Source organism: Petaurus breviceps, unplaced genomic scaffold (genome assembly GCF_028583685.1).
Source record: "Petaurus breviceps papuanus isolate PSGF00001 unplaced genomic scaffold, PetGlider_PUasm1.0 173, whole genome shotgun sequence".
Taxonomy (NCBI): Eukaryota; Metazoa; Chordata; class Mammalia; order Diprotodontia; family Petauridae; genus Petaurus; species Petaurus breviceps.
Window position 1 is genome coordinate 16,440,225 of NW_027185759.1, and position 24,673 is coordinate 16,464,897.

The 24,673-nt window shown below is 41.5% G+C and overlaps 1 protein-coding gene across 1 annotated transcript in view; it reads left to right on the top strand.

The window, feature by feature from the left end:
- KCNAB1 (potassium voltage-gated channel subfamily A regulatory beta subunit 1) overlaps nucleotides 1–24,673 on the top strand; it is a 360,079-nt gene that overhangs the window by 254,187 nt on the left and 81,219 nt on the right. Inside the window, exons 3-7 of the mRNA XM_069083440.1 lie at nucleotides 3,008–3,045; nucleotides 7,442–7,521; nucleotides 13,880–13,924; nucleotides 18,578–18,622; nucleotides 21,771–21,814. Coding sequence (XP_068939541.1) covers nucleotides 3,008–3,045; nucleotides 7,442–7,521; nucleotides 13,880–13,924; nucleotides 18,578–18,622; nucleotides 21,771–21,814 — 252 coding nt within the window. The remainder of the gene's footprint in view (nucleotides 1–3,007; nucleotides 3,046–7,441; nucleotides 7,522–13,879; nucleotides 13,925–18,577; nucleotides 18,623–21,770; nucleotides 21,815–24,673) is intronic.

Consider the following 24,673-nt stretch of genomic DNA (forward strand, 5'->3'; position numbering starts at 1 on the left):
GAAGGAAGGAAGGAAGGAAGGAAGGAAGGAAGGAAGGAAGGAAGGAAAGGAGAGAGGGAAGATCAAATAAGATAATGAATGTAAGGCACTTTGTAAACCTTAAAGGTGTGTGTGTGTGTGTGTGTGTGCACAGGCTATTATTATTATTATTCTTTTGATAGCTGGACTCAGTTTTAAGTAGTTACTGAGCTTGCCTGTCAAGGCAAAATAGCTGTGGCATCGTAAGAATCACAAGCATTATTCACAGACTTGCTTATAATTATTCAGATTTCCTTTTATCTGAACACTTATAAGCAAATCTATGTTTCACACGGAGACTGCAGTGACATGCTCTGCAAACCTGACAGTTGCTTTATGAAGTAAACATTCCATCTAAACATCCCAATTATTCTTTGTTCGGGGCTGAACAGTCTCTTTGAACAGCAAACACCCAATTATGGCCAGCTCCTTGAATGAGAAGACAACAAGGCTTATTGTAAATCCCAACATGGTCACCAGGTAACAAAGAACAAAAGATCATTGTACCAGGCTCCCTTCTTTTTGTCTTCTTTTCCATCTCACCAGAAGTTCCTCTGCGTCATGTAGTATGGGTTTACTAATATGAAGACAAAAATAGTGATGTGTGGACTCATTGGGTGATCAAGGGATCCCTATGTGGCATTTGAACTCTTTCGAATTGCACTGTAACCTTTCCTATTATAAGCACACTCTGCTAAATAAAAGAATAAAAATGACTACTAATAATGATACCTTCAGAAATAGCAAGTATCAGGCTAAGAAAACTTACTTCTCTAAAACAACATTGCCCATAATTTGAATTTAGCACTGAAATAGATTTAAGTAACCTCAGGTATCATGGAAGTTTCTTCTCACTAGAAAGTGAAGGATTTTTAAAATTCTCACAAAGGAGCTTAGCAAAAACTACTACCTAATATCTAGCCAGCTGCTGTTTATCCCTTCCTCTAACTTGAAACTTTCTAATTATAAATATGAACCATCTTTTAAAAAAAATTGGTTGGTTAATCCATGTGCCCTTCCAAGCACTCCAGGCCATATATACTCTTCCACCCTCCTCAAAGCAGGCAGCTAGAGGAGAAAGATCCTCTCTAATTCGAAGAAGGAAGGAGTAAGAGGTGTTTGTATTGCCAAGACTCAGGCAATCATCAGAGGTTACTTGCTGAAGTAACCCTGGGGACTTGAAAGGGTGAAATTTCCCTGAGAGTCCTTGAGAGACAGATTAAGTCTCAGGTCAGGGAGGACTCAGCATGGTGCCATGGGAAGAGTGATGACCTTGGCGTCTAAAGACGTGGGTTCAAATCCCAGTGTTTACATTTACTTCCTTCGTGACCTTGGACAAGTCATTTCACTCACTGAGTCTGAGTTTTCTCATCTGTAAAATGAGGGTGTTGAACTACATGGAATCTCAGTCCTCAGTTTTAGATCATGGATCCTCTGTCTCAGTCAGACTAAGCATCCTTGACTAATTTGGGTCATTTGACCAAATGTTTAAAAATACATGTTGTGATTTTAAAGACATTGTCTAGAAACTGTCCTGGTATTTTTGCAGATTGCTTTAAAACAACAGAAATAAAGAGATTAGGTAGACAGACATTGTTCAATAGTATACATGGTAATTCCTTCTGTGGGGTTTTTTGTTTCTTATCCAGCACTTTTGGTCCTAAACCCCTGGAGAGCAGAATGTTACATAAGCACAAGCTCTTAATCCCAGGATTTGGATTGGAATTGGAAATCCAAAAAAAAAAAACATAATTAATTTGGAAACTTTCTGAAATGCAAAATTCCAAACCTCTCTACAAGATCTCTTTAGCAAGCTTTCACAAGCATTGTCCCTCCCCTGAGCAGCAGAGCCTTTGCTCCATCATTCTCAATGTTTATTCCAAGCATCTTTTCCTAAGGGATTGATAGAGATTGGGATTTCAAATGCTAGACATCATCAGTGAGGCCAGACTCATGAAGAGCCTCTGCGGCTTCCTCAAGTTCTGGGGATGGAACCAAGGACTCCTGGGCTAGTAGGAAGGACTTGCAGTGCCTCTGGGTCTTGTCTTTCTGATGGCAGCTGTGAGCAAATTTAGTCTGAGCTCACACAGGGCAGTGAGAGCTGCCACAAAAAGACATCACTTTAATGCTCCTTTCCATTCTCTTGGCCTTCAATGCTCTTCTACAGGCTCAGAGCTTCAAGTGGTCTTGTTTTCTGTCCTGGTTAGCTGTCTGGGGGGCAGTTCTCAGGATGATGGAATGGATAGAAAGCTGGGTTGGAGAGGAGAAGATGTCCTGCCTCTGATACAGACTGACTTTGTGTCCCTGGTCCAGTCAATCAAGTTCTCAGTGCCTTTGGGCAACTCTCTAAAGTTACAGGCTGTTGAGAAGGGGCTGGTGGGCCTTGGCAGAAGATTCCTCCTCTGGAATTCCCCTGAAACAATGAAATCACAGCTCCAGCTCTTTCTGTGTGCTCTGATATACTTCCTACAGCATCCTTATCCTCAGTCTCACTCCCTCATGGTCATCTGTGAGCACAGAGCATCTCGGAGAAACTCCCAGAATTTTAGGCACCCAAACCTCTAGCCTAGCCACTACTCCCTCTTTCAGGATGGAGGGTCCAATTCAATGGAAGCATGACCTAATGCAGAGAATCCACTCTGGCTCCTTCCTGTGGGGGAAGGCTTTCAAAGAAGGGAAAAAGGAGGAAATAGACCATGGAGAGTCCAGGAAGCGGCCGTAGAGGAGTTGGATGTCAGGGAGAGGGGATAAATGAGTCCATTGACTTCATCTTCCCTTTCAGAATTGTCAGCTGCTTCACTAACTCAGAAGGACAAGAGGGAGTACTGCCGGCCAAGCAGGTCTGCAGCGATCCCCTCTCACCATAGACTTGACAGCCACTTCCAACACCAGCCATAAACTTGGGAAAAAAGTCATCTCCTTCCATTACCCTCAGCTCTGGATGAAGGAAATCGTGATAAATAATGTGGAATTTGTGTTCTTTTTCCAGGAACATGGGTCACTTTTGGAGGTCAAATTTCAGATGAGGTAAGTCACTTTTGCTTTCCATTAAAAAAAAAGTTAATCTGAAAATAATGTTGATCATAGTACCAAAGAGAGTTCTAGAAGGCATCCAGTTCCAGGCTGCTAGAGTATTGGATAGTGGGATATTTCTATAAGACAAAATGGCTAAATATAATTCATGCATAATATAATCGTTTTCTCTTACTTTGTTCATTTTGCAAATTGTCATGAATATATGAAACTTCTGTGATTTTGCCACCATAGTGGAACTCCTATTGTGGGAACTCCCTCCATCAGAGCAGATCACAACCCTCTATGAGAAGCCCATAGAGTTACTTGTGGCACATAGAGATTAAGGGAACAAGGTAACACAGTTAGTATTAGAGGTAGAAATGGAAAAGCAAATCTTCAAGACTTCAAACCCCACACTCTCAACATTAAACAGGCTAACTCTGTTTTTGCAAATTTGTGCGATCAATAACATTTTCAGACTGGGAGCAAATAAAAATGTAACAAGTTATTCTAGGCTGAGTTCAGGTCTGGGAGTGTGACAGTAAAAGTTTGCCATCTGGATAGGTGGAGGGGAGGCGTACCTACAACATACTTTTAAATTTAATCTGCATTATTGACATTTTATACATCATTTTATTAATCCCAGGCAATCAGTAAAATAATAAACCAAACCATGATTAGTAGCATTTGACAATTTCTGAGGTGTAAATACCCAGAAAATTTAACAATCATCTCCCCTGAACTGGCTCGAGGTGCTCTAGCACGCCCCTAGATGTACCTAACCTTAAGTAAACATGACTTATGAAAATCTGGATTTCAAAAACAGGCCAATGGAAAAGAAAGTGGATTTTTTGTTTTGTTTGGTTTTACTTTGGGAAAGGATTCTTTGTTTTAGAGATGGAATTTACCATAGTTGTCCTTAAAAAGTCAATTCCTCTCACTAAAAACTCAAGTGAGTTCAGGCTAATGCTGCACCCAGTACCATGGCCAGCAGAGTTGGCCAGATAGTCAAAGGTGCTGTCCTTCAAGGAAGCTACTGGCACCTCCCCAGCATCTGTATCTTTTTCTCTGTGGCTGGGTAGGAAGCCAACTTCCCTGGCCTCCAGAAACAAGAGAGGATCGAATCCAGCCACAATGAGGGGGTTGGACTTGGTACCCTCCATGGTTACTTCCAGCTCCAAATCTATAGTCCTACAACATAAAGGACTCCAATAGACTCTACTGCAGGAGGTAAAACCCATTGGCTTTAGAGTGAGACAACCTGCGTTTTGCCCAGATCTGTCCCTTATTCCCAGTGCAATGTTGGCCTAGTCACCGAATCTCTCATTTTCCTTATCTATAAAAGAAGGTTGAACTAGATGATCTCTAAACACTCTTCCAACTCGAAATCTGTGACCCTTTAATCCAAAGAAGCACAGATTTGTAAATGAAAGCCAAAGGAGCCAATTCACTGTGAATGTTAAGCTCAGTGCTGATCTCAGGCACCAGGCAAGGCCCTTTGTTCAGAGTCAGGCAGGGCTGTAAGGGAGGAGTAATCTCGAATTTAGACAGCTTATTCCTGGTCTGTTTAGGGAATAGGGTAGAAAAGTCAATGACAGTCTGGCTCCACTGACTCCAAGTAGTCAACAAATAGAAAAAAGAAAGATCCAAAGATAATAGTTCACCATATTTGCAAGTACATTGTGGGACAGTGTGATGCTTAGGGAAGAGATAATAAGAATCTTTTCCTTTTGGAATTCAAGGTCATACTGTAAACTTGTCTTCTTTCCAGTTGCCCAGTTCTTTTCCTTCCTGGAGCTGTTCCTCAGAAAATAAAGGAATATATACTAACACATGCTCACATGCACTTGTGCACATGCACACACACACACACACACACACACACACACACACCTTTTGTCTCTATATCCCCATGGGCCAGGACCAACCTAGCACAGACTTACACATAGCCCATGAATAACAAATGTTGGTTCAGTTGGCACCTAGTCCAACACATCACTGACCAAGTGTACCATCTTCCACATCCCCACCAAGAGGACATTTGTCTTTTCCTGAAGACCTTCAGGGAGGAGGAACAGGGCAGCCTGGTTCACTTTGTATGGCTCTTACTTCTACATCCTTGAAAGATCTAATAATGGGGATGATCTGGTTCTGTGACCCTCTGAGGCATGAAACAGGGAGACCTGTGTTGGCCCAACCTGTTGACACCTGTCATGGAAGAGATCTGTCATAGAATCCAAGTGGAGGGTGGATTGCTGATCAATATCCAAGTATTCTTGCTTGTGGATGCCATTGTGGTGTTGGTATCAAGCCCTAGATAATTGTTTTGTTTTTGTTCTTTTCAGTCAGGGGATGTATTAGCAGTGTTCTCAGACCAAGTGTAAATTGGGCACAGGATGGGTTGGCTGGCAAGTAGAAGGAGGGTGGAAAAAATACACTACTGGGCTTACTAGTGTCTCCCAAGGTAGTAAGCAATGGTTCTCTGGTATTCCTCATCCCCAAAGTCTCTTTTTCTAGTCTTCTTTCTTCTGGGGGATGCTGGTAAATGTTTAACAACTAGTTCTCCAGAAAAACAAGTGTGACTCCTAGATGTTTCTATCGCTATTTTACAGATTAAAATGAGAGGTGCTCAAGATCCCATAGGTGCCAAGTGGCAGAGATTGTCTTAGAACCCAAATCTGCCACATTCTTCCAATTTTACCCCACAGCCTCTATGCTTTAGGAGTCCAGGACTGTAATTATAGATTAGAGCTTGAAAGGATGTTAAAAATCAGAGTCTCTTCAATTCTCACCCGGGCTCCATTTTACAGATGGAAACATTGGACAGGTGAAGGAGCTTGCTGGGACATTGCCAAAAGAAAACCATACCCTAAATGCCCCGGAGTGGTTATTGTCCAAGATGTGTCAATGTGACTCTAAATATAAATAATAAAGAACTCTGCTCTATTTAGAGAAGTAATGAAAGAAAAATTCTCAATCCATTTCACATTTCCACTTACTTATTGGCAAATATCCTGGGGAAACCTTAAATATTCATGTCATTCCTCGGTGGTTATTTCCCTAAAAAATCTTGTATGCTTTCTTCCTTGAATGTTGATCAGAATTTTCATTAGGGAGATTTTTATCAAGCCCCCCAAAAGGAGAATTTGCCCTGGAAAAGCTGAGAAAACAATATAAGCTACTGTCACCCAAATACTGGGAAAGGGGTAGTTGAAAAACTTGTGCCATCTGGAATTTCTGACAATTGACTTTGGCAAAGTTACAAGTAAATAATAAAAATGACATTCCAAGAAATTCATTATTTTAACGGCACTCTTGTTAAGAAAAAAAATGAAAGCTTTGAAATATGTTTACAAATTTTGTAATTAAATTGTCAAACAAATTCCCAATCAAAAACCATAGATGGAAAGATGGATGGGATCCTAGAACTCAATAATGCCTGTTTTTACAGGTGAGGAAACTGAGTCCCAAAGAAATGAGGTGACACAATATCACAGTGTCACACAGGTGGGAAGTAACAAAGGCAGGATTTCAACTGAGGTCTTCTGACTCCAAGTCCAGTGACCTTTGTGGAATACCACTATGTTGGAGAGTTCAGAATCTCAAAACTGGGAGGGATCCCAGAGGCCAAATAGTCCAATTATCCTGTCTTTGGGAATCCTAAAATATCAGGAGTAACTGTTCATTCGCTCTTTTCTTCAAGGCATCCAAGTGAGAGGATGCTACTGCCTCTTGAAACAGCACCTTCTGCTCTAGGATAGTTCTAATGTTTCTAATGTTTATCTTCATCTAGAACCTAAATTCACTTCTCTGCAATTTCTGCCTTTGGAGAGGCTTTCTGGGGACAAGCAGACCAAGACTAGTCCCTCTTTCACATGACAATCCTTCCTATATTTGAAGACAATCATGTCCTTCTTAATTACAAGCACAGCAGTAACTATATTAGCTGTGTTCATTTAGCATTGAGTTCATTATTAGGTAACAGCATCAGTTCCTATGACCCCATGCTTAATTCTGATAGAATAAAAGAAAATGACCACACAAAGTTAGATGAAAATATGAGAGGGGAAGATTCATTGCATTATACACATTAAATAACTTTGGGGGGCTGCAGCAGTGATTATTCCAATCAACGAATCAAGAATTTATTAGATGTCCATTCTAAGTTTTCATGGCATTGTGTTAAGTGCTGGAGATGCAAAGGCAAAAGTAAATCAGTTCCTGCCTTCAATAAGTTAACATTCTATTGAGGAAAAAAGTTTTGCCTCTGAGATTTAAGAAGGGTCATAGATGAACTCACTAGTGAGATTTTAAAGTCCTGAAACTATGATTCAGTGATTGGTAAGGGCATTGCTGAGTTTGGAAACACAGCTGCCTGCTCTGGCTGACTCCATGTGTCTTCTCCAAGGTTGCTGAAAGACTAATGACGATTGCCTACGAGAGTGGAGTCAACCTCTTCGACACTGCGGAGGTGTATGCTGCTGGCAAGTAAGTTTCTGGCTTACATTTGGGGGTAGTATTCATTGAAGGTATTTGGGGGAGGGTTACCCATTTGAAGGGCTCATGGCAAGAAAGGGTCACCCCTTTAGGAACACATAAAATTGTTGTGCCCTCACTTGCCTTCCCACCTGCCCTGAGGACTTGGTCATGTGCCAGCTACGTTCCCCTTTCCTTGCTCTTATTTTACATCCTTGTTCCTATGACACTACCCTCCCAATAGCCACTGTGTAGGAAGAGGAAAGGATGCTGAAGATCTGTCCTGTACCCTCCCTCTAACACCCACTAACAAAAATTGGGTTGTGTAACACTCTAGAACATTGTGTGTTATGTGTGTGTGTGTGAGCGAGAGAGAGAGAGAGAGAGAGAGAGAGAGAGAGAGAGAGAGAGAGAGAGAGAGAGAAGACAGGGGGAGTGGTACCAGGCTAGGCATTGAGCCCAGATGATCACACAATACAAGAGGTAGATAGGCTGTTTTCTCTAACATTACTCAAACAAAAATCCCTTCCAGTCATGTAGTCAGTCAACAAATTTGTTCTAGATATAAATACAATGTACTAAGTGCTGGGTGTACAAAGAAAGGCCCCTCAAGGAGCTTATTTAATAAGCACCACCCAGGCTTTGCTTGAAGACCTAGAGTGAAGGAGACCTCCTGAAACAGTCCCTTCCACTTGGGCAGAAAGCAACCTTTTGTTGTTGTGGTTTTAAAAAATGTATTGGTATCTTTAATTTGTGTGCTCCCAAGAATGTTTTTATATGCCCCACCCCCAGTTAAAATGTTTTTCTTAACTCAGATCTCGACAACTTCTGCCCAATAACTCTAGTTTCTCCGGGGCCAAGAGAAAGAAGCCTAGGCCATTTTCCATTTGAGTGCTTCAAATAGTTGAAGACAGTCATCATGTTGTTTACCCCTTCCCTCTAGTCTTCTCTTCTCCAGGCTAAACAATCCCAGTTCCTTCATTTGATCTGCCTAAGATGCAGCCTAGAGGCCCCTCTTCATGTGGTTTGCTAGATTCTGAACACTCTCTAACTTACTAATGCCTTTACTAAAATGTGGTGTCCAGCACTAAAGACAGTGCTGCAAGTGTGGTTTGACCTAGACCAGGCACAAAGGGGTCATCATCTCCATAGGGTTGGCTGCTAGGTTTCTCTTGCCATAGCCTAAGACAATTAGTTTTGGGAGCTGTCATATCATTCTAAAGAATCAGATTCAGTTTGTATTTCACTGAAATGCTCAGATCTTTTTCAAATATCCCACAAAGGCTCACCATCTTGAACATATAAATTTGATTTTTTAACCCAAATGTGTGAACAAGTGGCCTATGACTTCTTCCCAGAATACCACCAACTTTCTAGCCTGGCCCCACCAAAGTTTGGGACCCAATAGCCCTTAATACCAGGTGGAGCTACACAGACCCCAGGTCCTAATTCAGTGAAGTGGCACTCTATATACTAAAAGGGGCCATGCCATCCATTTCACTCCAGAGTAGACTTCAGGCTCCCTAGTGGTTAAAGAAAAGGATAACCATCTCGCTATTTTAGCAGCCTCTGAAAATGCCCAAAACTCTACAGTGGGCGGTAATTGGCTGCAGTTCCAATTCAACACCTTCCCAGAGAGAGCACAATCAAGCTATATCACTTGTTGGATGAGATTCATCAATGCCTAGCTTATGTGCTTTCTGTTCCATTTGGTATTTCATTCTCTAGGGAGAAGGGCTTTTGTTTAAGGGTCATTAAGAAGGCTGAGAATTAGTGCCTCTGATTTTCCCAGTTTTCAAGGATAAAATAATAATTATAACAACTGATTTCTTCTCAGATTCCTCTCAGCCTAGATCCCATAGTCTTTTGAGGCTCATTAATAGAAAATTTTCCATATATTGTCTTCCTTCCCTCTTCTTTATGAACCCTGTTAAACTCTGTACAAAAAATAAGGGCAAAGAGGCATGACATTAATTGCAGTGTCACAGAGTCAGAAGTGACCGTAACAGGGCATCTAGGCCAATCTCTCACCTACTGTAGCTAATGTTCATGGCAGTCATCTGGACAGCCTTCTCTTTACATTCTACTGAATATATGAAAGTGCTGATTTTAGTCGATGTTTTTGAAGTTCAGAATTTCTTTTTAAAATGGAAAAAAAAAACATCCGTGGCAACTGGTCATCCAGTTTCTTCTTAAATATTCCCAAGTGACGAGGAATTCACTGCTTTACAAGGAGTCCATTTCACGGATAGAAAGCTCTAACTGTTAGGGAGTTGTTTGTATTGTGAAAAGATCTGGCTCTGTGCCTTCTATCCATGATACCTACTTCTACCATTTGGGATTAGGAAGGAAAAAATCTAATCCCTCTTCCACATGTTGGCCATTGAGAAGAGCTACCCTGTCTTCCCCCAACTTCCACTGTCATCTCTGCTTCAAAATAAACATCCCCTGCTCCTTCTACCAATCTCCATATGGTATAGATTTGAGTACCCTCTGCATTCTGAGTTCCCTTGGCCAAACACACTCCAGCTTTTTCTCTGCCCCTTAGAATGTGATCTCCAGAACTGAACAAAATGTCCCAAATACAGTGTCCCTTTGTAATGTTAATGGTATTTAAGATCTTCCTCCGCCTATTAGTAGGTCTCAGGTGGAGCTCATTAAAGAAAGCTTGCTTAGAGGAGGCTTGCTTGTAGGAAGGCTTTCACACTTCTTGCTAATTTCTAATTAGGCCCTGTGTCATGAGGGTTGTGATACCTTCTGGCTCTGAGAAGTGTGTATATACTCTGAATTGGTATTTTCCTTTGGGGACTTGCGTATGAGAAGGATTTGTGATTCCCTGATCAAGATTCTGAGAGGCTGCATGTTCAGAGCTCCCTGACTGCTGAGATGTAAAGGTTCTCTCAATCCAGGGATGTATGTAAAGTGTATAGCAATATTGCTTTGATTCAGGAAGTCAGAGCCCTGTCTGTTGGTCTTTATTTCTCTGCTTATATTTTCTCTGTTTGTATTTTCTCTGAAATTCAGGGTGCTGACTTTCCCCCTGAACTAGTGAATGTAATTAAAAAAGATTTCTGACCCCTTAACAAATATCTCTCCTAGTAAAGCAGATCTAAGAACCTGTGCTAGCAGCCCTCCTGGAGATGTCAGTGTGGTTGCTGCTACACCCTTTTATAAAGCACAACAGAACTAAGACTCCTGATTGTAAACACTGTGTTTGTACTAATACAGGTTAAGATTGCTAGAACTCTTTGGCTCCCATATGACATCATTAACTCATATTAAACTTTTAGCCTACAAAATATTCTAGTCATATACCCCAAGAAGGGAAGAGAGAGAGAGAGAGAGAGAGAGAGAGAGAGAGAGAGAGAGAGAGAGAGAGGGAGGAAGCAATGAAGGAAGATCCCTAGATACACTAAAGTGTTGGTAGCAGGACTTTTTGTGGCATCAAAGAGCTGGAAACAAAGTATTGATTGTCCATTGATTGGGGAATGGCTAAACAAGCTATGGTACAAGAATAGAATAGAATATCCCTGTGCTATAAGAAATGGTGAACATGAAAACAGAGAAGCATAGAAAGGTTTACATGAAGTGGTACAAAGTGATTTAAGCAGAGCAAAGAAAACAAAAATACAAAGAACAAACAAACAAACAACCACCAAAGAATCAAAATGGCACAGGTGGAGGGGGAGGAGAGATCCCTCCAGTGTGAAACATTGTACAGAATGTCAGATTTTTCGATGTATGTTTCAGTTTTGCAGATATTTTCCTCTTTTCTTTTTTTAAAAATTCTTTGTTATAAGTATGACTCTGGGACAGAGCAGGAAAAAGGAGATGGGTAAATCTAGGTGATGCAAAATAAAAAGATTTCAGTAAAAATCTATTTTTATAAAGAAAATCATTGGTAATTTGGGGGAGGGCAGTTTCAATTGAATGATGAGATCAGAAGCCAGATTGCAGATGGTTTCAAAGAGAGTAAGAAGAAGCAAAGGAAAGACATTGAATATAGACCCTTTTTTAAGGAGTATGGCAAAGAAGGGAAAAAGAGATCTAGAACTATAGCTAGCAGAGATGGTGGAATCTCCATAGGGCTCTTTAAGGATGAGGGAGACCTGGGTGTATTTGTAAGCTGTAGGGAAAGAATTAGAAAAGAGATATTGAAGAGTAGAGGGAGAAAGTAGATGGTAGTGAGGGCAACTTTCTAGAGAAGAGAGGAGAAAGCAGCAATACATACAGAAGAACTGGCCTTGCCAAGAGGAGGACTCTCTGCTTCATCAGACACACCAAGTAAAGCAGGAAATAGTGCAGGACGGAGTCAAGCGCTTGTGAAATGAAAAAGAAAGAAGAGGAACCTAGAGAATGGGGAGGACTGAAGCTGAGGGAGCAGAAAGAGAAAGTCTTGAGGAGATCAGGGGAAGCCTTGAATAGCTTCTGAGGTGAGAATCAGTTAGGGAGGAGTAAAGGATGACCCTCTGCAGTATGAGCACAGCTTAGATTAGCTAACAGAAATGTAATGTGGACTCGAGATTGTGTGACATCCTCCATCTCAGTTCAGTGGCTCATGAATAAAGTGAAAGAGGGTGAGAGTAATCCAGAGCTGGGCTTCATCAAGGCATGATTAATGATAGGACAAGGGAGCAAAGGATGTGAAAATAAAGGATAATGTAGAACTACTTCACCGAAGAGGAGAAGGGAAGGGGAAGGCAATAAGCTTGTGCATAACACCTTCTCTGTGCCAGGCACTGTGCTAAGGACTTTACAAATATTATGTCATGGGTTCAAAATTAATAAGGATAGAAAGGGAGGTTACAACCAGAGTGGAAGTGATAGCTTGGGAAGGAGGCAAGGAAGAATGGAAGAACCCAATGGCGATGAAAAACAGGGTTAGGAGGAATAAAGCATAGGGATGGTGATCAGATAAGGTATTTCAGAGATTTTGCATGGAAATGGAATACTTGTGATTGATGGCAGATCAAGATTATGACCGTCTCTGTGAGTAAGTGAGGCCAGGAGAAGAAAAGGTCATGGGAACTGAGAAAATTGAGGGATGGGTAGGTTGGGGTACTTGAGGGAATACCAACATATGTGTTGAAATTGTCTTGTATCAGGGTGGAAAGGGAGACTGTGAACCAGTCACTGAACTCCTGCACTCATTGAGAAATGCTAATAGTAACTACCACACAATGCCTTGAGTTTTGTAGAGCACTTCACATGTATTCTCTAGTTTGAGAAAGAAGAGAGGAGGTCCTGGGGGTCAGTCAGTAACTGTCACTAGGATCTGGGCTGAGTGATAAATTCTGAGAGAAGAAATTGCTTAGTGTGGGTGTTAGAGGGAGAGCATAGAAGTGTCAGGGTGGGGGGGGGAGAGTATCATTCTGCCTCCAACTCTGGGACCAGAAAATGGGGCGGGCAGTGTGTGCTTTGGAAGGGGTTGGGGGCTAGTACCAGAAGGGAAAGCCAGGAAAGTGAGAGTCAGGTCTCATTGAGAGCCAGAAGATGGAAGGAATATGCAAGGGATGGGAATAAGCTGAAGCATTTTTGGGTTAATTGTAGAGAAGAATTTCCAGAGGGCACAGTGGACAGAATGATGGATGTGGAATGAGACTAGACCTTGGAGTGATACAGTTGTGGTAGACAGGAATGAGAGATCAAACACCAGGAGTTAGGTCACTCTGGAGCAGTCAGGAATGTAGTATGGTCAGATTGGGAGTTTAATGGGGGCAGGGGGCAGGGGGCAGGGCAGAGATTGCTAACCATTGGAGAATGAGTCCAGGCATTGTATCAGGCAATGAAAACAGCTTCACCAAGGAAAGCAGAGAAGTAGAATGGTCTTGTTCTAGTCTCCTCTCATGGTCTGGCCTGGTGCCTTTGGTCCAAAGTCTAAGATATACCTATTGTTCTAGGACCCAGGGGCACCTGTTCTCTCTCAGTTTTCTTTCCAAATAATTCTGTTCACTTTTCTTCTCTCATCACAATTTGAAATGAGATACAACATTCTAACTGGGGAAAATAGGAAGGGCTGAGAAACCAAAGCCCCAATTAGAAAGGAATCCATGATTCCGGTTTGACTTTCCCATGGGTGACATTTATAGACAAGTCCAATAGACAGATGATTTCTCTGGGCTTCTCAGAGACAAAGAGCAGGCTCCCTCCCTCCAGGAAGTCAGCAGTTGGCAGGCACTGGGGACTGTGCTGTAGCTGAGTTCTGCAGGCACCAGCAGAAACAGCGGAAATTGTGAACACAAGCAGAGTACAGGCTATTTTAAGAGCGTTGTGACTGAACGCTCAAACAAGGAATAGGCTTTAAAAAATAGACTTGTGCCTTTCCAGGATGTGATACTAAAGCATTCTCTCTTTCTGTCCTCCCCTCTAGGGCTGAAGTGATCCTTGGAAGTATCATCAAGAGGAAGGGCTGGAGGTATGGTTCATGACCTGGACGGGGCTGCTTTCTACAGTATAGGATGTCTGGTAGGGAAGGGGTCTGGAACAGGACAAGTATAAGAATAAGATTTCAAGAAATAGAAATTATTCTGATGGTTAAAAGACAGGGAATAGGATACTTAGAGCGTACCAATAAACAACCAAACCGCCACAAAAGTAGAACAAATAGCTGGAGATAAGAGAAGCCAAAAGCTCCCACCCCAAAGCCCAGAGTCCAGATATCAGAGTTCAGGTTCCTGAGGAAGGGGGCTGAGGAAGATGACCAAAGTGCAGGCAAGTCCCTCAGCTTCCCTGGGCCTGAGCTTCCTCATTGGCAAAATGAGGGGGTTGGGCTTCTGAGGCACTTTCTGGCTCTTAGGTCTATGGGCACTCCTCAAAGGAGGCTTTCACAGGCTTTTTGTTTATAAAGGAAAACAGCATTTTCCAGGCTTCTGGACTCCCCCTCCCCTAATTAAGAGATAAGGCACTAGCACAAGATGCAGATTAATTAAACAACTATAGGCTTTCACTGTTTATTTTGCTAATCTCCCTGCACAGGATGAAGTGAGGAAGCCAAAGCCTTGGAGATGAGTCCTGTGCCTGGTTATTTATCCACATAATTGGGCTTTGATCTCCTTCCTCTGTTCCAAGGGCATGGAGGAAATTCTAGTGACAGTAGCTGGCATTTGTGGGAAATATAAGGACAGCTAGCGGTACGGGCTTCAAGCCTTACGAAGGGCTTTACATACATTTTCGGATTTGACCTGCACAAAATCCCTGTGAAGTAGCTAGAAGTATCATTATCTCCATTTTACAGGTGAAGAAACTGAGGCTTGGAGAGGTCACACAGCTAGTCAGTGTCAGGAATACAATTCGAATTCATCTTCCTAAATCTCCTCCTATCCTAAGAAACATAGACTACAAGGAAGCCTCAGACCATATAGTCCAACACCTATTTTTACATATAAGGAAACAAGACCAGAAAGGTTCATGATTTGCCCAAGATCACATGGGCTGTTGTTAGAGCTTAGATTTGAATGTGAGACCTCTGGTTCCCAAGCCAGCACTCTCTCCTCTGGACTGCCTTGAGTACTCTGGGAAGTCAAGTAGGCAGGACACAATGCCTTCTATGCATTGGTCATGACTGCCCATTTCTTTCTCTGCATGAGGGGAAGAATGAGGTTAAGGGCAAGAAAGCCCATCATGACTCATCTCTATTTTCCTTCTATCTGGCAAAACATCCACTAACAGTCAAGAAAAGTACCAACAGTCCTCAGTGAGAGTAACTTGGCAGAGTAGAGTGTGGGGGTGCCTCCATGCACATACTTGTATTAACTTCTAGGTTCAGTCTAGAAAGGTGTCTAACTCAAGGAGCTGGTCTTCACCTATCCTTCCCAGCAGCCCTGTTCTTTCCTGTTCTCTCTGGGCTATTATTAGACAGTGAGGGGAGATGTGCTGCTGGAGATCCATCTCTGTGGTACATTTATCTTGTCCATTTTAGCATGATCGCTCCCCCCTCATCCCCTAGAGCTGCTCAGTGAGAATGTGGACTCAAACATAAATGCATTCTCCTTTCCCCCAATATTTGCTTCCATTGCACAGGTCAGATAGCATCCACCAAGTACACCAGTTTTGTGCAACCTGAAGTAGGGGCACCTGATGAATGGACTGTTCATAATAAGCACAAAAAGGACTCCGATGGGCAGAAACCATGCTTCTCTGAAGATACAATTGCTATATCTTGGGGACAAAAGGGGAGCTCATACATTGCCCATACCCCTGCTGTGGTTTATATATATGCAAAAGTGAGAAAGAATTCACAGGATCATGGCTCCAGAGATAGGATGGAACTTAAGGATTATCTTCCTCAACACCCTTACTTAACAGGTTGAGGACATTGAGGTTCAGGGATTTTGTGACTTGCTAATGGTCAGAAAGGTAAGAAAAGTCAAAGGTGGGAGTTGAACCCAGATCCTCTGACTCAAAAATCAACACTTTTCCACTGTACCAGTCATATTTACTTGTTGCATGGTCCATTCCAGCTCCATAATAGTGGACAGAATTAGGTCAAATGCATCAAACTCCATTGCTTTCCTTGTTTGGCATGGTATACATTGACAGCCAAATAAAACATTGTACTGTCATTCTTGATATAGAGGACTGGGTGGTGTGGAGGATGGAGAGATGGCCATGAAGTCAGAAAGATTTGGCTTAAATTTCCATCTCTGTCTCTTACTACCTGAGTGACCTTGGATAAGTCACAACTTCTTGGTGCCCTGAGCAACTTGGCAAGTCTGTAAGTTTCAAAGCAGCTGGTGTTCCACACCAGTAGAGGGAGTTTCTTCATCTGAGAATTCCCTATAACAATGAAATAGGTCCAGTACCTATCCCTGTCACCATGTAAGGTCACAATGTAAGGATATTTTTTAAAATTTGCTCTGTGTAGTCATCAACCTTTATACGCTCACTTCTAAAATCTAGGCAACATGTAACAAATATACCTGCACTCTTATTTTTTACATACAATGCATCTGACATATCAGTCTCGCAGATATATGCCAAAGCAATCAGCTAGCCTCAAACTGTTCTCACCAGCTCACATGTGTCCCATGAGGTTGGTGATAAAATAAACAGCTTTTCTTTCCTCCACCAGCCTAGGAGTTATTACCCCCATAACAATGTGAGCGGGGGACTATTTATGATTGCTGTCCCTGCTTGTTATTTTGAAGTCTAAAACATAGCATCCAGCCCTCAATCCAAACTTCCAAAAAAGTCCTGGATCTTGCAAATGAGCAGACAGTAGCTTTTGGCATGTTCTAAGTAGCTCATTTCAATAAGACATCGAGACTTCCATCATGGCTCTAAATAACCTTGATCACTACATCAATTACATTTGACACCTTGTTGGAGTTTATAAAAGATGGAGAAATGTTTCTAAAAATCTCATTCCATAAAATGGGAGATGTGTTTTTCATATGATCAGTTGTTCCTCTAATAAGCCCAAGAAGGTGAGAGATGAGCCTGAGAAGTCCATCTATCATGGAATCTAGAAACAGACTCACAGGAGGGAAAGGGCTTCACCAAGGTCATAACAGGTCTTAGAATAGGAGTTTGATCCAGAATACAGACCTCTAGATTTCAAAGTGGAAGGGATCTTGGACTTCATCTAGCCCAATCCTCTCATTTTACAAATGAAGGAACTAAGGCATGGAGAATTGCAGTGCTTCTATCATGGTCGCCCTGAGTTAGTAGTAATAATGCCTGCTTGCCCATATAGGCAGATCCTCAACAACTGTCCTTCAGATTAGTTCTTGAGAAGTACAGAGGGTGTGGGACAGGGCTGAGGACATTTGCAACAGCCTTTCCTCCGTGCAGCCGCCTTGTTTGAATTCCCAGCATCGTCTGTGTTGGTTTTCATAATCACAGTGGGTTTGATCAGGATGTCAATGCCACCATGTCAGTGTTTCTTGCTCAGTAGATGGAGTCATAGATACCACTAATTCAAGGGCTCTCCAATTGTTTTAAGACTTGGAAGCCATAATCAGGGATTTTCTTTCTCCTGGAAAAATCAAACTGAATTATGTATCTCAAGAAATAAAATCAGTCTCTTAGGCAAGCCTCCTAAGGACATCACGTGTTATGTGAACCTCAAGAGAGGCCTGCCATGCCAAGAATGGGCATCACTGGGGGACCTTCCTAAGTGAGGTAGTTTATATTTTCTTCCAGGGATCCCAGGTCTTATGTTGCCAAGAGACAAATGTTAGAACTTTGAACCAAAGATTATGCAACTGTTTTACTAAAAGTAAGTTGTCCTTTGTTGAAGTATTTAAAGAAATTTTGAGCCAGTAAATATCATTAATATTATTGGAACTTTTATTTAATGTTAACTTGGCCAAATTCTGCTAATGAATGTTATCCAGTTTAGAAGGTATGCTGGCTAACCTTTGGGGACCACTAGGGATATTGGCCAGTGAAAGGGAGTATGTGTCATTTTCTCCTGCCCCTTTTTAGGAGGTTGGGATAGATTGGTGTCTATAGTAAATGCATCTGGGAGGTTCAGTGGATAGAACACTAGCCCTGAAGTCAAGAAGACCCAAGTTCAAGTCCAGCCTTAGATATTTACTAGCTGTGTGACCCTGACCAAGTCACTTGACCTCTATCTCTGTTTCCTCATCTAAAAAACTGAAATAATAATATCTCCCAAGATTATTGTAAAGATCCATCGAGGTATCTGTAAAGTGCTTTAAAGTACTATATAAATGCTAGCTATTATTATTAGATGGTTAATAAATTAGCTAAAGTATTTGTCATAGGAGCAACCTATTTGTGTTTTAAAGGGTGCCTTTCCCAAGCCATTCCCAGATACCATCACTGCCTAGCTTTTTCTACCCACTCTCATTCACCTTCATCCCTCTTGGGCTGTCAAGTACTGACACCAACCCACCCTCCCACCCACATCCTCTTCAAAGTGCCTCTTCACTTTGCCCTTTGTGGCCAAACTCCGATGTCAGGTGAACATTTTACATCTCTAAGCAGATGCTTCAAATGTGAAACAATGAGTTCTTTCTGATGGTGTAATAATATTCTTGTTACATGGGATTTATCTTGGCACTGATCAGGTTTTCTCTTGATTTTGTTTTTTAATATACAGGAGGTCCAGCCTGGTCATAACAACCAAACTCTACTGGGGTGGAAAGTAAGTAGATTGTATCTAACCCTCTAGCCTAATGGGACTCTTCTGTAGATGCTTTTAGAAAACAAGTTTTGTCTGCTTATTGTAATCCATGGGACTAATCTTTTTCTCACCTAAAGGCAATATGTGAAAAGTGAATGTTTAACAAAGTAATTGGCCTTGCTTTAGACCTGGGCAAAATGAATCAGAGGAAATGGAAGATGATGCACCAGCTTTGTGGAATGCTTAGGAAGCCGAGGAGATTTCCAAACAGTATTTTCACCTGTGGTCCTGATTTTAAATCACATTTCAAGTTTCAGCAAGAGCAAATAAGCACAAATCTTCAGAGGAGGAAAGCCCCTTCAACGTGCCAAGATGAACTGCAATTTTTGTTGCAGAGAAATAGCTGACCTTCCCCCCCCCCACGGTTTGTGTTGTGATCCCTCCTCCTTGTGGTGAGCTGGGAGAACTACAATGAAAAGGACCATCTCATTGGAGATGAAAATGGGGTCTCTGTGTTACTTAAGGTCAAGCCAAATGAAAGAGAATGGCTCTTTTGGTTGTGGACGTGCCATCCAAACTTCAGAGGATGAATTGACTCCTGCTGCTCTCTCCTTGCATTTCGGGTTGTAGATACATTATTCAACAGAATGATGCCAGCTGGATTTGGGGTGAACACAGAACTCTGTAGCTCTACCATTTACCAGAGGATTTGATTGCCCCATCCTATTTTCATGAAGCATGGAAAGCCAATGGGTCTGGAAGGCCCTTGGTGACTACCTGTGATTGATGGATGTATAAAAATCCAGAGGAAAGAGTCTTGTCTAGACTATTCCATGAGGAGAGAAAATATATATTTTCTTTGAGTCTTTGTAGCTACTCACAATGAATATGAAGTTGGGGAGATAGAATGGAGATTTATACTCTAATGCAGTCTGAATATAAATAAAGCAGCACTACATATGAATAATGTAGATTTATAGCATCTGCCTTGTTCTATATTACTAGGCTATTGTTTTGGCTTTTGCTGTGGACCCAAAGCCTGGTTTGTATTTTAGAAACTGCACAGAGGACACAACAGACTGGAAGAATGATTGTTTCATTGAGTAATATAGTATTATCTAGTTTACATAAGAAATAAGGGCTGGATGGTTTATTGTTTTCTTTTACAATAGCGGCTGTCCAAAGGAAATTGGTGCAGCAGACGCATTTCATCCACAATTTAAATTTATGGGCTGGTAGACTCCTTTCTGCCTACTGTGCAAGGCAGCAGCAAACCCAGGAGAAGAGCCATGATATTGGTGGGGACCTGAACTATGGCAGACCAGTCCCCTTTAATTGTTTAAAAGAGAATGTATTTCTAAGCAGTCTTATATATTTAAAGGTGACTACCCAATGTAAACAAGGTGGGAAGTCATAGTGAAACCCAGATTGCAGGGTGAGCTCCCAGGATCGGGAGGAGGACCTGAGCAGTGGCTGAAAGGCAAGGCTTCCCACAGGAGGCATAATGCTGGCTTCAGAACCCAAGGGCCTGCATTCCAATTTTGGCCTTGCCACTTATGAGCTCTAGAACCTTGAGGAAGTCAATTCACTTCTCTGACACTCATTTTCCCTCACCTACAAAAAATGCTTTGGAAAACGTGTGAATTACAAATGCAAATTATTTTTATTCAAAATGAAATGGTTAGAATAGAACAAAGGGCTGTTACCATTTGGGGAGTCGTGGGTTCCTTTGGCAGTCTGAAGAAGCCTATGGAGGATCCCTTCTCAGAATAAGGTTTTTCAAAACATAAAATAAATAGGTAAGATTGCAAAGGAAATCAGTTATATTGAAATACAGGTATAAAAATATTTTTTAAAACCTATGAACCCTCCCCCCCAGGTCTGAGTTTAGCTAATTTCTAACACATCTTCTGCCTCTGAAATCTATGATCTGGGCTTCCTTTCACAGAGGAAGCAGTGGAATCAACATCATGGGGTTCAACAAAATGGGATCAACAAATGATTCTTGAGAGAGCTCACCAGTTTTTTCTCTTAATTTGAAATTCTTTGTCAGTAAATTATGCCTCAGGCTCTATGGAAAACAATAATGATACTGTTATAATAATTAATATATAATGACATAAAATTATATTAATAATAATGCTAATAGCTCACATTTGCATAGCAGTGTACCATTTACAAAATATTTTCTTTTTAATAACCCTGTGATGTAAGCAGAAGGGACATTACCCCCATTTTATATGTGAGGAAGCTGAGACACAGAGGCTAGGTGGGTTACTCTGGCTCAGGACTCAGAGCAACATGGCTCTTTCACCTTGAGAACAAGGGGAGGTGTGAAGCCTGCTTGCTTCTCCAGAAAACCAACTAATATACGCCTTCTTATTTGACTAATGACCTCCAAAGTGATGCTTTTCCTTCTACTTCTGATGCTTCCCAGAGCCATTCTGTTATGAACACTTGATCTATAGTTTTTGCTGAAGTGAATATGGGAAACAAATGTTTGCCTACCATCTTTCCAGTGCACATCGTCTTCAACCTGCCCACAGTGGGCAGTGGCTTAAAAGATGTGTGGACCAGAGCAAAACCGCTGGCTGGCCCCTTTGCCCAACATTCCCAAAACTGAGTCTTCTCTGCCAGGTAAATTACCTGGCCAGCGGCTCAGTTCCTTCTCCAAGTCTCTCCAATTACTAGCAGACCAAAGATGGGCTTCATCACCAAGGAAACTTCAGTTGCTCAGTGTGTAATAGATTTATATTTGACACTGTGCCTTTGAAGCAATTAAGCTGTTTGAATGAAGTTATCAGTGCCCATCCTTCTTCTACCCCACCCCCAAAGAAAAGAACATAGGGAGAGCTGAATCTTTATTAAACCATATGTGGGTGCTCTGGATGTCCCTGAGCTACAGCGGAATAGCAGCATTGTTGGGGATAAATGGTAGTGTCCCTGTGACATTCCATGCTTAATTTATCTCACTGGGACTTCAATGAAAAAGTTCACTGAGAGCCAGCCTCCTCACTGGTCTCTACCCGCCCAGCACACGGAGAACAGTGTATAAAATTAGCAGGTCTGTCTAAGTGAGAACATTTTTCTTCGTACTCCTAGAACAGGAAAAAAAACTCATCCAACAGCCACCCCCACTCACAATCATTTGCCTCTTTTATCTTGGCAGAGCTGAAACGGAAAGAGGATTGTCACGAAAACACATCATTGAAGGTGAGTACTCTTTCTTCTCTACACTGTATTTTGTGAAATAGTGATTCAGGAAAGGAAAGTGCTTGACCAGTGAAGCCCCAAACAACCTGGAGAGTCACCCTAATGCCCACATAAAAGGGCTGTGGCTGTTTCAGCTTCTGTAAATGTAACCAGAAGAGAAAAGGTGGAGCTGTCCAAAGATTCTCACATAGGCTGCTGCTAGTGTGATGAAAATGGTACCCAGAGGCAGCCACACTCTTCTGCCTCAGCTTTCCACAGGCCAAGAATTCTGTGAGCTCCCCTTTCTTATCAAGAATGAAGGCCAGATTGTAGAGTTACAGTTAGGAGGGACGTTAGAGCTCATTACCTAGTACAAGGCCCTCATTTTACAGAGGAAGAAAGTTAAGGCCTGGTGACTTGCAAGGAGACTTGTCCAAAGTCACACAGGCAGCCCATGGCAGAGTTGGGGTGGAGCGCAGTTGATATAAAGCCCATGTCAGCCTCCTTTCCTCTGCATCTGAATCATCTTGCCCATTGCATGGTTCTAAGTCAACTCATTGGGCCAGCAACAAAGCCTGGAAGACAGTGTCAGAAATGGAGGAAGCTATTTCCCATTTGGAAGCTGGTTGAAATCTCTTGCATAGAGCTTAAAAAGAAAAGTCTTTAATAGAGAGGGTAATGATGATAACTCACATTTACAGAGTTCTTTAAAGCTGAATAGCATGTTATCTCCTCTGATCCTCACAACAATCCTGTAAGATCTGGGGGGGAAGACCTTGAGAAAATTAACCATGATCTGTTGAAGAAAGCCACTTCACTGCTTAATTCCACAGGGCAGTGCTTCTGGCCAGACCCTTGTATCTCTTGGAAGTGAGAAGCAATTTTTCTAAATTTCATTACTCAGGGAGATTCCAGAAAAGCTTTCTAGATCCTTTTCATTAACTTGGTGGTCACCCTTCCATTCTTCCTCTCGGTTCTCCCTTTGTTTTCTCTCATATCTCCTCATAAAAGTGCTGCCCTTCTCTTCTTCTTGGTTTTTTTTTCACTTGTTCCTTTCTTCAATTTATTTCAACAAACCTCTATCCAATGCCTGCTATATGAAGGGCATGGTGCCAGGCTCCTGGTGATAGAGAGAGAAACAAACAAAAATTCTTGAAACAATCCCAGCCCTCAGGGAGCTTACAATGTGTGCACAGAGAAGTGAATATACATAATATGAAGTCAGAACTTCCCTGTGGCTCATCAGCTCTCCCTGTGTTTTTCTTTACTAGACTATTAGGGTTTCTGCCCACTTCTCTCCTCCCACCCAGGAATGCCCATGTCCTAGGCACGTGTTAAATCTTTTACTTTAATGCCATTTCTTACCTTTTCTTTAAGGAATCTATTTACATAAATTTAATTCAATAAGTATTTATTAAGTGCTTACCGACAGGTCCCAAACATTTCCAAAGAATATGACCACCTATACTTTATCTGAATGGAAATATTGTAATAGATAGAAGAATTGTAATTATTACAATATTAGAAATATCATGCTATGATTGTAATATTAGCTTATGTAATGATTATATTACCATCATAATTGTGTTATAATAATGCAATATATAAATTATATTTATTGTCTACATATAACTTGTATATATACAATGCGACATATAAATTTATATATAATAGTACTTTTAAGGCTTATAAAGCACATTATAAATGTTATATCATTTGATCCTTATGACAACCCTGGAAAGTAGATGTTGTTATGATCCCCATTTTACAAAATGAGGACACTGAGGCAGACAGAGGTTAAATGACTTGTCCAGGCTGACATAGCCAGGAAGTGTCTGAGGCTGGATTTGAACCCGAGTTCCAGTGCTCTGCCTATAGTGCTAACAAAGTTGTTTTATCATTGATTGGGATACACCTGTGAGTTATCTGTATAGGGAAGTCCTTTGTGTGAGCTGACTCCTGCCAATGGAAGACTGTCTTCTCTGTACAACTTCAGAATTGTCTCAGGGCACTGGGCAGTTACTTAGCTTGTCCAGTATATTTTCAGAAGCAAGAGTTGAACCCACATCTCCCTGGCCCTTAAGCTGCCTGTATACACAATGCCATGATGCTTTTCTATTATTATTATTAGCTGGGACCCAGGTTGCTTACTTCTTTGCTGTTGTCTTGCATGGAATCTCTTTGTTTCACCACTCACCAGACATGGGCTAAAGGGACCCTGATCTCCTGCTCAACACATCTCTATGTGTGAGGATTTTCCCTGCCAAAGTAAATCCTCCTGCTGCCAGAGCAAAGGGACATATTTTGGCTATGAAGAAATTCTCAGGGTGGGAGTTCTAGTGAAATCCCTTCTGTTTTTGACTTCTACAAAGTATAATATGGCAATAATGTCTCCCTCAGACCACAGTGATCAACTTGGCATTGTAAAGTATTAACTCCTAGCTGTCTCTCACTGTTACTATGTCTATAATGACCATCACAGCTGACCTGAAGTTGTACTTAGTCAATGCAGAAAAGATCTGAGTCTAAATGAACAGAAGAACAGAAGTTAATTACTATCACCACCCACTAAAGAGGAAAATCAGGGATTTTTTTTAAATTCAAGGAATGACATAGGATGGAAATCAGTAAAGAAGACAAAAGGGTAAAATTGAAGAGAATGAAAAAGAAATCAAGAAGGACTGATCCTATATACCAAGAGATAAGGCAGGGTATTGAATTCCCATTAGTTTAATCTTCTCTAACATTTATGCATAATTTCAGAATCTTTTTTTTGTAAAGTCAATTTTATTCAGCTCTCATAAAGCTTGATAACAATGCCCAAAATTTCCCTCCCCCAAGTGAATTTGATAGTTGTTCTCTGAGGAGTTAATCTCTCCA